General features: G+C 44.6%; 1 protein-coding gene across 2 annotated transcripts in view; it reads right to left on the reverse strand.

Annotated features, from left to right (window-relative positions):
• LOC138741260 (tumor necrosis factor alpha-induced protein 3-like) overlaps positions 1-13501 on the reverse strand; it is a 30781-nt gene extending 17280 nt beyond the window's left edge. The window contains exons 1-3 of one of the 2 annotated variants that reach the window (XM_069895051.1): positions 13116-13501; positions 9554-9744; positions 1924-2065 (exon numbers count right to left, since the gene is read on the reverse strand). In XM_069895051.1, the coding sequence (XP_069751152.1) occupies positions 1924-2065; positions 9554-9744; positions 13116-13407 (625 nt within the window). In that variant the 5' untranslated portion in view covers positions 13408-13501. Of the gene's footprint in view, positions 1-1923; positions 2066-3510; positions 3973-9553; positions 9745-13115 lie in introns of those variants that run through there. The other variant, XM_069895052.1, reaches the window with a different exon arrangement.
• Between the last annotated feature and the right edge of the window lie 422 nt (positions 13502-13923).

Raw genomic sequence — 13923 nt, forward strand, 5'->3', positions numbered from 1 at the left:
TAGAACCTGGGAAAATTAATGATAACGTAGGGAAAATAGAATGGGATCAGGGGAGATGGGTGGTTGTAATAGCAGAGCCTAAATGGGCCAAAGGCCTGTTTCAGTGCTGTGTTACCCTGACCTGCAGGAAAATATTGATGGGAAAAGAAGAGGGTAGAATGACAAGGGAATCTCACATTAACTTCGAACATCGAACACTCCAGCACAGTACAGTCCCTTCTGCCCTCAATATTGTGCTAATCTATACGACTTCATAAAGCTGTCTGTATACATTTCATCTGGAGCCATAGAACACTACAGCACGGAAACGGGCCCCTTTGGCCCTTCTAGTCTATGCCAAACCATTTTTTTTGCCTAGTCCCACTGAACTGTGTCAGTCTATAGCCCTCCATACCTCTCCCATCCATGTACCTGTCCAATTCCTTCTTAAATGTTAAAATTGAGCCCACATTCACCATTTCAGCTGGGAGCTTGTTCCACACTCCCACCAGTCTCAGTGTGTGTGAAGAAGTTCTCCCTTATGTTCCCCATAAACTTTTACCATTTCACTTTTAACCCATGTCCACTGGCTTGTATCGCACCTACCCCCAGTGGAAAAAGCCTATCTACGTTTACTCTGTCGATACCCCTAATAATTTAAGTACTTCTATCAAATCACCCCTCTTTCTTCTACGCTCCAGGAAATATAGTCCCAACCTGTTTAACCTTTCCCTGTAACTCAGTTCCTGAAGTCCATCTTATTGATGTTTTTCCTGTGGGTTAGGTGACCAAAACTGCACAGATATTCCATATTTGGCTTCACCAATGTCTTATACAACTTCACCATAAACATCCCAGCTGCTATACTCAATATTTTGATTTATGAAGGCCAATATGCCAAAAGCTTATCCACCTGTGACACTACTTTCAAGAAATTATGTATCTGTATTTCCTGATCCCTCTGTTCTACCACAGTTCTCATTGCCCTATCATTCACCACGTACGTCTTTTCTTGATTAGTCCTTCCAAAATGCATCACCTCACACTTATCTGCATTAAATTCCATCTTCCATTTTTCAACCCATTTTTCCAGCTGGTCCAGATCCCTTTTCAATCCTTGAAAACCTTCGCTGTCCACAACACCTCTGATCTTAGTGTTATCTGCAAACTTGCTGATCCAGTCAGTAGTTGGTTGTTTTTCCAGACTCTTTTGTGTAGTCTTCCAAAGGCGCTATTTGCCTTGGCGAGTCTGTTGTCTATCTCGTTGTCGATCCTTGCATCTGATGAAATGGTGCAGCCGAGATAGGTAAACTGGTTGACTGTTTTGAGTTTTGTGTGCCTGATGGAGATGTAGGGGGGCTGGTAGTCATGGTGGGGAGCTGGCTGATGGAGGACCTCAGTTTTCTTCAGGCTGACTTCCAGGCCAAACATTTTGGCAGTTTCCGCAAAACAGGACATCAAGCGCTGAAGAGCTGGCTCTGAATGGGCAACTAAAGCGGCATCGTCTGCAAAGAGTAGTTCGCAGACAAGTTTCTCTTGTGTCTTGGTGTGAGCTTGCAGGCGCCTCAGATTGAAGAGACTGCCATCCGTGCGGTACCAGATGTAAACAGCGTCTTCATTGTTGAGGTCTTTCATGGCTTGGTTCAGCATCATGCTGAAGAAGATTGAAAAGAGGGTTGGTGCAAGAACACAGCCTTGCTTCACACCATTGTTAATGGAGAAGGGTTCGGAGAGCTCATTGCTGTATCTGACCCGACCTTGTTGGTTTTCGTGCAGTTGGATAACCATGTTGAGGAACTTCGGGGGGCATCCGATGCGCTCTAGTACAACAAACAACAATGGTCCCAGCACCGAACCTGAGACACACCACTAGTCACAAGCCTCCAGTCTGGAGTAATAGCATTTAAACAAAAATCAGTGCACGAGCTTCTTCTCAACACTCACCCGCGATTACAATGATCGGTCGTCTGATGATGTTGGCCAAAACAAAAAAGTGGACATCTTGGTAGATGTTGGTCACAGCACGGCTAGCTGCTGATGCTGGGTCTGCACACTCAATCACATTCTCCCACTCTTGGTCCCAAATCTGTTGCAATTTAAAAGCATTAAATTAGCCAACTGGATTGGCATGGAGGAGTTGGCCAAATTACCTGTTTCTATGCTGACTACCTCCATATCTCTCTGATCTAATTCTGCAACAAAACGTGACTAAGTTGGAACATGTCTGTCACTCAAAAAGAGAGATAATTGCCTGCAGAAACAAGCACCAGGACTCCACAACCTGCAAAGGAGGCAGAGATAGGGTAGAGAGTCAGATCCTTTCTCCCAGTGTAAAAGTTCACACGAGAGGACATGCATTTAAGGAGGGAGAGGGGAGTTTAAAGATGGCAGGGCAAGTTTCCCCCCCCCCCCCCCACACAGAGGGAAGCCTGGAACAGGCAACCAGGGGTAGTGGTGGAAGCAGATGTGATAATAATAGATAGGCGGGGATGGAGGGATATGGGTCATGTGGGAGCAGCAGAGTTTAATTTAGCATCATTTTCTGCACAGACATGTGGGCTGAAGGGTTTGCTCCTGTGCTATGTATGAGCAGGAATTTAAATCCAATCAGAAATTTTACAAAAACCTCATAACATCTTTAAAATTTACTGGGGTTTCCATAGCATTCCATTTCCCTGAATTCCCAGCTTTGCCCTTTGGAAAAATATGAAACTTCTCACTTTAATGGGTAAACATGTTTGCGGTTTCAGGGAACCATGTTCCTGAAGGCCTTGATCTCCTCGTTCTGCAGTACTCCCCGGGGCCTTGTAATTCACTGTGTAACTCTTGCCCTGGTTGGACTTAACAAATGTGTCACTTCACAGTGGCCCAGTTAAATTCCATCTGCTATTTCCCATGCCCACTCCCCCAATTGATCCAAGTACCAAAACATCAGACCCCCACTGGTATCTTGGAAAATGACAGATATTTGCTCTCATTCAAGCCAATCTCCTTCTATAATGGAACAATAACAGGCTTCATGCAAATGAACCAAGCAGATTCCATATTTGCCCAACCTTCCCCTGCCTTCATCTGAGCAAACTGTGCATAAGTGTTGCAGTGCTCATGGAGCAAGGTTTGCAATGCCACAAGCAATCCAATAGTTTGTTTCTTTCAAGAAATGAAGCTTGATGAATACTTTGCCGCTAAACTAGTGCCACTTTAAATTAATTGATTCCCTAACTCTTGCCTGTACAAGATTGCACCACACTTCCTCCCCACTAACTGCCAGGAAACAGATGTGTCCTTGTATGAAGATGAATCAGTTGGATAGGGCGGAGTGTTTTTTTTTGCCAACATTCTCAGCCTTCTGAAAGTTCACACACCCTTAAACGCATAGGACCATAAATCTATTTTCTCGTGCCTTGATTTATTTCCGTTTGAGAAGAACCATATGACACTACAGCACAGAAACAGACCCTTCTTGAATGTGCCAAACTATTTTTCTGCTTCGTCAACCTGCACCCAGACCAAAGCTCTCCTTAACCTTACCATCATCCATGAATGTATCCAAATTTTCATAGGAGTTTCCTTGCAAGCAATTTTCTCATGGATATAATGAGCAACTCTGCAATTACATTATCCAGATGTGTGGAGTTACAATTTATTGCTTGATCTGAGCACCAAATACTACTGGAGCCTGTTGAGAAATTAGCATCCTAACAGTTTCAGTTGGAGAAAAAGGAGAATTGGATTCTCCCACATCTTAGAACAAACTTTTTATTACAAAGTGAGGATATGCTTGAAAATCTTGAATATCCAGGAAAATGGGAAATGAAATCAAAAATGTAGCAACAGCTAGAAATTGGCTTGGCACCACACTCAATGTTATACGTACGAAATGAATTGTTATCCACGTGATGCAACAGGTCCATCCAATCACATTTCCACAAGACAGGAACAGCAGAATTAGGCCAATCCATCTGCTCAGACATTCAGCACATTTTTATATGCTCCCCCACCACCCCCCCCCCCCAAAAAGGTTTGTACAAGGAAGACATCAGTGGTAAGTTTTTTTTTGTTAAATATTTTTTTATATATATATATTTTTTAAAATATATAACTACACACAGTGTTGTGGGTACCCGGAATGCCTTGCCAAGGGTGGTGGTGGAGGCCAAAACATTAGGGGTATTTAAGAGACTCCTAGACAGGTACATGGATTATAAAAAAATAGAGGGTTACAGAGTAAGGAATTTTTTGGGGGGTAGGAATATATAGGTCAGCTCAACATTGAGGACCAGAGAGCCTGTACCGTGCTGTAGTGTTCTATATATCCCCTGAAAGTCTGATCCTGGGATCTCAGCACTTGTAACTCATAGCATTGGTGAATTATGAAATAAATTCAGCTTAAAAAGGACTGGTGACTGAAAATGTGGTCAGAAAAATCGAGAAAGGAAAGTGTGCAGATGCTGGAGAACGGAAACAATGCACCAAGGTGCTGGAGGGGTCAGGCCCGAGATGAATCAGCATCAGAATTTATTGTCATGAACGAGTCACGAAATTCGGTGTTTTGTGGCAACATCACAGTGCAGGCATTCATAATAACCACCTTACAACAATAAATAAATAGTGCACGAAAAGTCAATGTAAGGCAGTGTCTGTGGTTCATTGTTCATTCAGGAATCTGATGGTGGAGGGGAAGGAACTGTCCTTGTCCCGCTGAGTGCTCATCTTCAGGCTCCTGTACCTTTTCCTGATGGTAGCAGAGTGAAGAGAGCATGGCCTGGGTGGTGGGGGTCCTTTAGGGTAGAGGCTGGTTTCTTAAGACACCCCCTTTTGTAGATGTCCTTGATGGAGTGATGTCGCAGACCGAGTTAACAACCCTCTGGAGTTTTTTCCTATCCTGAGTTTTGGCACCTCCGTACCACAGAGTGATGCAACCAGCCAGGATGCTCTCCACGGTACACTTGTAGAAATTTTAGTGAGTCTTTGGTGAGGTATCAAATCTCCTCAAAGTATAGCCACTGGTGAGCCTTCTTCATGATTGCATCAACATGGAGGCTCCAGGATAGATTGTCAGAGATGTTGACACCCAGGAATTTGAAGTTCTGACCCTCTCCATTACTGAGCCCTTGACGAGGACTGGATCACATTCTCCTGACATTCCTCTATGGATGTTGCATGACCTGCTGAGTTCCTCCAGCACTCTTGTGTACAGGGAATGAGAAAAAGGAGGCAATGCTGATTATTCAAGCATTGTTGGAAAGGGAGGATGTTGCTGAGGGGAACAACACAGAATTCATTAAGAGCAGTGATCACACTACTAGGGGTATCCTGGCAAGAGGGAGAGAGAAGCAAATCTGCAGGACAACGACAGGAATAAGCAAGGGCTGTAGAGTGGGACTTTAGTTATCCATGCATCAATTAGTCTAATATTAAAGAAGAGGGCAAGAATTTCTGGTGTCCAGAATGTTCTTAGGCCACTGCAAAAGAGGTATCATTCTGGTGATTGAGCTGGACCATGTCAGCAGTGGAACATCTTATCAACCAACATTATCCTTCTTTGTTGCATAATATCGACTTCCACCTCTTCAATTACACCTTCCCCCTGCAATGGTTTCCATAAGACGTAGGAGCAGAAATAGGCTATTCAGCCTATCGAGTTTTCCCCAACATTCAATTATGAGCTGATCCATTTTCCCACTCAGCACCACTACCCAGCATTAATTAATTTTTTAAAATTTTAATTTAGTACAGCATAGTTACAGGCCATTTCAGCTCACGAGCCCATGCCACCCAATTACACCAATTAATCTACAATCCCCAGTATGTTTTGAAGGGTGGGAGGAAACCCACACAGACACGGGGAGAATGTACAAATTCCTTACAGACAGCCCCGGACTCTATCCCTGGTCCTGGTTGCTGGTACTGTAACAGTGTTGCACTATGCCCGAGCTAAACAAGAACATCAATCTCTGCCTTAAATACACCCAATGACCTGGCCTCCATAATGCCTGTGGCAACAAACTCCACAGATTCATCACTCTCTGGCTAAAGAAAGTCCTCCACATCTTTGTTCTAAACAGACACACTTCAATCCTGAAGTCATCCCCTCTTGTTCTGGACTCTCCCGCCATGACAAACAACTTTTTTTTGTGAAATTTTTATTTATTAGTCATAAATAATACAATAAAAGTACACTCAAATACATGATATTTTACCCCTTACAACCCCCCCAACCCTAACCCACCCACTCCACCCAACCGCCCTCTAAACTACCCCAAAGAAATAAAGAGAGAAAAAAGAGATCTAATAACATAACACCCTTCAATTATTTGCCATGGTTTGGGACAACACCATCAGTGTGTGGGAGAAAAAAATTAATAATTCAACTGCATATATTCCATATATGGGCTCCATTTTAACAAAAAAGGAATAATTATTACATAGATTATATGTTATCTTTTCCAACGGAATACAAGATCTCATTTCCAAATGCCACCGCTGAATACTCAAATTAGTTTAATCTTTCTGAATAATTACCAGATATTTTCTAGCCATAGCTAAAGCCAACCTCAAAAAAAGCAATTTGAAATCTATCTAATTTCAACTCCAAGCTCAATTTCTTAATATAACCCAATAAAAATACCATAGCATCAAGTTACATTTTAATTTTAAACATAACTTCTAAAAATTCCCTAATTTTATTCCAAAAAGGTTTAACCTTCTCACATCACCAGAGTGTTAAAAAGAACCTACTTCCTTATGGCATCTAAAACATAAATCAGAAGAAAAAAAATTATATTTCCTTAATTTCTCCAGAATTATAATGGATAAAATTATAATGAACCATTTACAATTTTAGTCATACTGTCCTCACATACATTCATCCAAACATCCTGAGAAATAGATACCGCCAAATCTTTTTCCCTCTTCAATCTAGATTTATTAATGTTGGGCTTAAGCATTTTATTCTGCAATAAAGCATACATCTCAGATAGAAATCCTTTCTTACCACCATCAGTAAGTAAAATTTCAAATATACACCATTTAGGTAACTGCAACGTACGCCAAAAATTGTCCAATAATAATGATTTAACTTGATAGTAAGAAAAAAGACTATTCGAAGATATTTCATATTTCTCTTTCATTCTTTGAAAGGAAATAAAATATCCCTCTTTGGAACAATCTTCTACCAGTTTAATTTCTTTCTGTTCCCACAACTTCAAAAGTTGATTATTAACTGTAAAAGGAAAAAGCTTGTTTTGAAACAATAGTGTTTTAGCCAAAATTTTACCTTGAGTACCTAGTTTCATTTTTTTAATCCCATAATTCCATTAAATGCTTTATCACAGACAAATTATAATTACTTAATAACTGAGAGTTCCATCTATAAATAAACGATCCATCCTCTTCTCACCAGTCTGAGATCATTCAAATATTAGCCCATATTAAAGGTTTGGCGAGGAAGTTTTTGTGGAAAGACAAAATGGCAAGGGTGTCATTAGAGAAACAATTTTTCAACATCTGCTCTGACCTCACCTTTCAACATTTGAAAGTTTTCAATGTTCCAGGCACTGACACTCTCTGTGTACAAGAGCGTGTTCAGGACTAAACATCTGGCAATCCTTGGCTATGCGGTGGACAATGGCATCACTGGCTCCGATCCTGATAGGATGCGCCCCTTGATAGAGCTCCCCATCCCCAGGACCACAAAGGGTTTGAGAAGATGGCTGGTGCTTTTCTTATATTAGGCCCAGTGGATCCCTCAATACGCTGAAAAGGTTTGCCCTCTCTTAAAAGCCATTAATATCCTCCTCTCGGCTGAAGCCCAAATAACTACCTCCAGAATCACATTGCGAAAGCCGCCATGCATGCGGTGGATGAGAATGTACCTTTCTAAGTGTAAAGCGATGCTTCGGACTCAGCCCTGGCTGCTACCCTCAACCAGGTGGGCAGGCCGGTTGCACTTTTTCTTGGACATTACAAGGCTACAAGCTCCGGAACCCTTCAATGGAAAAGGAAGCTCAAGCCATTGTATAAGCCATGAGGCACTCGAGACACTACCTGGCTGGTAGGAAATTTACGCTCCTCACTGACCAGTGCTTGGCCACGTTCATGTTCAATAATGTCAAGATGGCGAAATCAAAAATGACAAGATTGCTAGGTGGAGGATAGAGCTCTCCACCTACAATTAAGACATTGCCCATCAGTCAAGAGCTTTTAAAGACCTTCCACATGCCTTATCCAGAGGAACTGTGCCTCTGCACACACTGGCCAACTGCGGTCTCTGCAAAATGAGCTCTGCCATCCATGGGGTTACCCACATGGCTCATTTTGTCAAGGCGTCCAATCTGCCCTACTCCATGGAAAACATCATGGAAATGAGCAGGTCTTGCCAGGACTGCATGGAGTGCAAGCTGCACTTCTACCATCCCGCAAAGGCGCACCTGGTCAAGTCATCCAGGCCCTTCGAACAGCTCAGTGTTGATTTTAAGGGACCTCTCCCCTCCACGAACGGGAACACTTTCTTCCTCTCTGTCATTGATGAGTACTCCCACTTCCCATTCGTCATTCCATGTCCAGGCACGTCCACTTCATCAGTCATAAAGGCCCTAGATTCATTTATGCCCTGGGGCTCATCCTTTATGCGCAACAAGCTTTGTCAGTTCCTGCTGGCGAGGTGCATCGCTTCCAGCAGGACTACTAGCTTCAACCCCTGGGGAATGGGCAGATTGAAAAGGAGAATGCCACAATCTAGAAGGCTGTCAAACTGGCCCTTAAGTCAAAAGGCCTTCCACACTCACGCTGGCAGTAAGTTCTTCCTATGGCGCTCCATTCCATCTGGTCGCTACTGTGTACCTAGACCAATGCTACTCCTCAGGAGTTCCTATTCAATTTTGAAAGAAGGTTGGCATCGGGAACTACACTCCCAACCTGGCTCACCATTCCCGGTCCAGTCCTTCTCAGGAAGCACGTGAGGAGAAGCAAGACCGACCCCCTGGTGGAAAGGGTGAAACAGCTCCACACCAATCTCACATACGCGTATGTGGAGTATCCGGATAGCAGAGAGGACACCCTCTCCATCAGGGACCTTCTAACTGCCAGAACAGAGGGTCCATCGCCTCAAGTGCCCTGCGAGCCATGGGGCTCATTCTTGCCACCCCCAGTAAAGGCCTCAGGGGATCCGGTTCAGAAGGAAAGTGCATCCCCCTCTGCCGGAGACCCAGCCCGCCTTTCTTCCCCAGTGCTAAGGCGCTCCACCAGGATCTCCAGGACCGCTTAAATCTGTAAATAACTGTATATTTTTAAACTTTTTTTCTGAATCCATATTCTCTTTCCTCATTCACAGACCCTAAATTCAGCAGGAAGGGGTTAATGCAGTGAACTGGGATTGTGCTGTGCTGATGGATGGCCCCGCCTTCCAGCTCCACCCCCATCTTCTCACAAATAACCCTGGTTTCCTGCCTAAACCCAGACCACTGTGAGACCCTACCCTTAGTTATGTTAATAAAATCATTTGTTCTCCCTTCAATCACAGCTTTTATTCATGCTACAGCCCCAATAATGTCTAAATAAAAGGACACCTTACCTCAGCCTGAGAAAGCGAGGCTTGATCAGCAAATCCTTGGAGTCTTTGGTATTCTGTCTGAAGTCTGAGTTTGAAGTTTGCATCATGTGCTTTGACCAAAGCCTCGTGGAAGGTTTTCTGCAGGACAAAATCGGTGTCTTGTATGCCCCACAAGAAGAGGGAAACTGAATGAATCAAACTGTTCCCTTTCCCTGTCCAAGAACAAATATATTTATAAATCCGTAAGCACTATATTACCTTCAGCCTCATCACTTGTACAGGGCAGGGCAGTCTGATGATTTAGTTGTCTTTTACCTTCATTGCAGATGATCTTGGTTGTTGACAATAGCTCTCCCCACTAAAGTGGATGCCACCAGAAAAACACACCTCATTTTACAAGTGCCACAATCTGCCTCCCAATCCACTGCTGGTCTTAGGAAGAACAAACGGGACAGCAAGGTTAGCATGGGGGGAGGCATGGTTAGAGTATGAGTGGCACGGTTAGCATAGGGGCATTAAGGGTAGCGTATGGGACGACACAGTTAGCATAGGATGGGACGGTTAGCATAGGAGTGGACCGTTAGCATAGGGGGTGGCTAGGCTAGCATAGAGGGCAGCACGGTTAGCATATGGGATGGAATGGTTAGTGTAGGGTGGTATGGTTAGCATAGGGGTGACATGATTAGCGTAGGGGATAGTGTAAGGGGTGGCATGTTTGCGTAGGGGTGGCACGGTTAGCATAGGGGTGGCAATGGTTAATCTAACTCCGTTAAAGCACCAGCAACCTGGGTTCTAATCCAGCGCTGTCTGTAAGTAGTTTGTACGTTCTCCCCATTTCTATGTGGGTTTCCTCTGGGTGTATTGGTCTCCTCCCACCCTTCAAAACATATAGGGGTGTAGGTTAATTGGGTGCATGGGTTCGTGGGCTGAAAGGGCCTGTTACTGTGCTGTATGTCTACATTTTTAAAAAAGCAAGGACTTTGAAATGGCCCCTGAGCTCATTTGCAGTCAGTGCAGGTTATTTGAAGAAATTTTGATTCAACCAAAGTTCAGTCCATATCTCAGACATAATGAAAATAACATTAGAGGCATTTCATAGGAGCAATGGGTCTATTCAAACTGTCAAGTTCATTGATCCATTTCATATAATCCAATAAGATTGCTTTTATAATCAAGAAAGCCATTGAAAAATAAAAGTGCAAATTTCGTGCCTTCTTAGATTAATTCACTTTGATTGATTAGCATTCACACTGCCTAACAATATTCAATGAGGGTGCTTCACATTCTTGGTTAAATATCCCTTTAAGTTTATGTTGTCGGGCAGATGAAAATCAGAGTTATAGAGGCTCCCAGTTCGAAAACGAGGAAACCTGCCCTTCAGCCCATCAGGTCTATGCTGAAAAAGCTCATCCCATTCGGTCCCAAGATACTTGACACAGTTTTCTCACAGTTCAAATGATTAACTCCTCAAATAGTAGATCAAATATTTACTTCAATTAAAACAAAATACTGATAAACCTCAGCAAGATACAACCTTGTGAAAAGTCACTGTTTGGGGTCCGTTCCCCTTTGTCACCAGAACTTCCATTTGGTCACAACTGGTTCACTTTCCACAGATGCTGCTGAACTTTCTCGGTTTCTTTTTTTTTCCAGCATTTGTAGTTTTTTTTTTAAATGTTAACATAATTACCTCTGATCTTGATGTATCTCCTGTTTGGGGTCTGATCATTTATATGTCCCATCAAATTAATTGGAGCAGTGCTGGTTAATTTTAGTTATGACATCCATCACGAGGGGTACAGACAGAGGAAATGTAGGTAGGCTATTTCCACTGACCAGAGAACATGGGTTAAAGGTGAAAGGGGAAACTTTTTCACACAGAGAGTGGTGGGAGTGTAGAACGAGCTGCCAGCTGAAGCGATGAATGCGGGCTCAACTTTAACAATGAAGAAAAATTTGGAGAGGTACATGGATGGGAGGGTGGAGGATTGTGGACTGGGTGCAGGTCAGTGGGACTCGGCAGAATAATAGTTTGGCATACACCAGAAGGGCCAAAGGACCCGTTTCTGTGCTGTCGTGTTGTGTGGTTGTATTGAAGAAATCACCATGTTACCAGGTGACCCGGGCTCTTTGGTAACACGTACTCACACGTGGTCATTCACAGAGGCGCATTGGGAATAAGGTACCTTCTCAAGATTTCCTTAGAATTGTATTGGGAGAAAGACGTTACACAAATCACAGAGATTTGTTTTATACAGAAAGCACCATTTCTCATTGAATCAACATATTTTCTGGGTAAAGGTGCTGTGAAATTCCTCGGCAGTCCCACTTATACAAGAAGGAAGTGGATAACAACCTCCCAGGAAATTACTCAAGGTGCGCCATAAGCCACCAATGTACAACAGTTCAGTCTCCCCACATCCCTTCCTACGCGTGTTCTAAGAGCGGTGCCAATCATACACTAGCTAATAGTATTTTTCCATAGAACCAGTGGCAGAACTTTGAGAATGATGAGTATTGAGAATGGTTATGAAAAAATGTCTTTTTTAAAAGATACGATTTGTATCTTTCTTTTTGAGGCATAAACAAGTGCAGACATGGAAAGTGGTGATTTTCTCAAACCCTTTCCTGAAGGAATTGAGTTGATACTAAATGAAATCTGATTCCCTGCATTGCAGAACAGAATCACTTTTGCATTAGAGAAACCATGAGTGTTCTGTTAATGTGGAGGGCAGGTCTGCCATCGCTTCCCCGCCCCAAGGTATTTATATATTGTATGTTGTGATAGTACTACCAACTTTCCCATGCTGTATAAATTGTACACAGTAGCAGTACCAACTTTCCCACCCTGTATGAATTGTGCATGATAATGGTACTAACTTACCCATACGGTTTCAAAATTGTCTGTTATTGCTACGGTCCCTTATAAAGGTTTATATAGGTCGACACATCAACAAAAGGAGTTGAAGGGCTCATACATAAAGCTCAATTATGTTATAATTAGGCATGATTAATTTTGATCAAATACAAGATTTTACCCCTGTTTTATCATGTTCACGACATCACCAGTAGGCGTTAGAACAGTCCTCACCCCAGGGATGACTCCTTGCGTGCAGTGTCCCAGTTAAGGAGTGATCAAGTGTGAACAGCAAAAGCCATTAGTATCCTGGGATAATGAACGGCTAAGTTAATCGGATACAAGTGTAAAAGGTGCTATGTTTCAACCTCTGAAAGTTATCAGCATTTAAAAAAACTAATGATAGGTTCACAGGCTGACAAGGGGGTTATCCTCATTAGTTAAGTTACCACACTTAATCAGAAATGGAAAATGTTGGAAATGCTCAGCAGGTTCAACAGCATCTGTGGAGAGAAAAACGGGGCAGTTCAGTGGGACTAGGCAGAAAAAAAATGGTTAGGTACAGACTAGACGGGCCGAAGTGTTGAAGGCTTTGGACAATCTCCGACATGCGGGATTGTTCCGGCTGCTGTTGAGTTCTGACACACTGCGGACAGACGCTGGCCAACGGTTGAAGCAGCCACCCCGGGCCATTCGGAACACGGACGCTGCGGTCGTCGCGCTTACCGGTGTTCTTCAACGGGTACTGCCTGCGAAGCTCCCGGCACCAGTTGAGGGTCCCGGCTCGCTGCAGAGCATCCCTCGCCGGCCGGTCGAGGAGCGCCCGCTGCCACGCGGCCCGCAGCGCCGCCGGGGACGCTCTGGTGCCGGGCAGCTGCACCGTGTGGACGTGGAGTTGGCGCAGGTGGTGCAGGAGCGGCCGGGCAGCCGCCGGCTTCACCACGTCCGCCCCGATCAGAGCCCGCAGCCGGCCGGCTTTGGCTGGGTTGCTGTCCCCCAGGTTGGAGGGCAGATCCATGTCGGCTGCTCGCCTGCTCTTCGGGCTGGAGACTGGCTTCTCGCCGCGTCCACACAGCCGCCTTAGTGTGGAACTTCGGGACTTTCCCGTTGGTGGAGAACATTAACCCTTCCCACTCCGCAGTGTGCCCCTGGGCGGCACGGTCACATTCCAGCTCTCAGCGTGGGGAATGCGTGCTGCCGAGGGGCTCTCTCCCTCCCCCCTTCTCACTCCACCTTTCCCAACCCCCCTCATCCCCTTTCCCAACCCCCTCATCCCCTTTCCCAACCCCCCTCATCCCCTTTCCCAACCCCCCTCATCCCCTTTCCCAACCCCCTCATCCCCTTTCCCAACCCCCCTCATCCCCTTTCCCAACCCCCTTCTCCCCTTTTCCAACCCCCTTCTCCCTCTCCTACCCCTCTCTCACTCTACCTCCCCTCCCGCCTCTCCTCCCCTCCTCCTCCTCCTCCCCTCCCGCCTCTCCTCCCCTCCCACTCCCCCTTCCCCTGCCGCCTCTCCTCCCCTCCCACTCCCCCT

This window comes from Narcine bancroftii, chromosome 8 (assembly GCF_036971445.1).
Source record: "Narcine bancroftii isolate sNarBan1 chromosome 8, sNarBan1.hap1, whole genome shotgun sequence".
NCBI classification, from domain to species: domain Eukaryota; kingdom Metazoa; phylum Chordata; class Chondrichthyes; order Torpediniformes; family Narcinidae; genus Narcine; species Narcine bancroftii.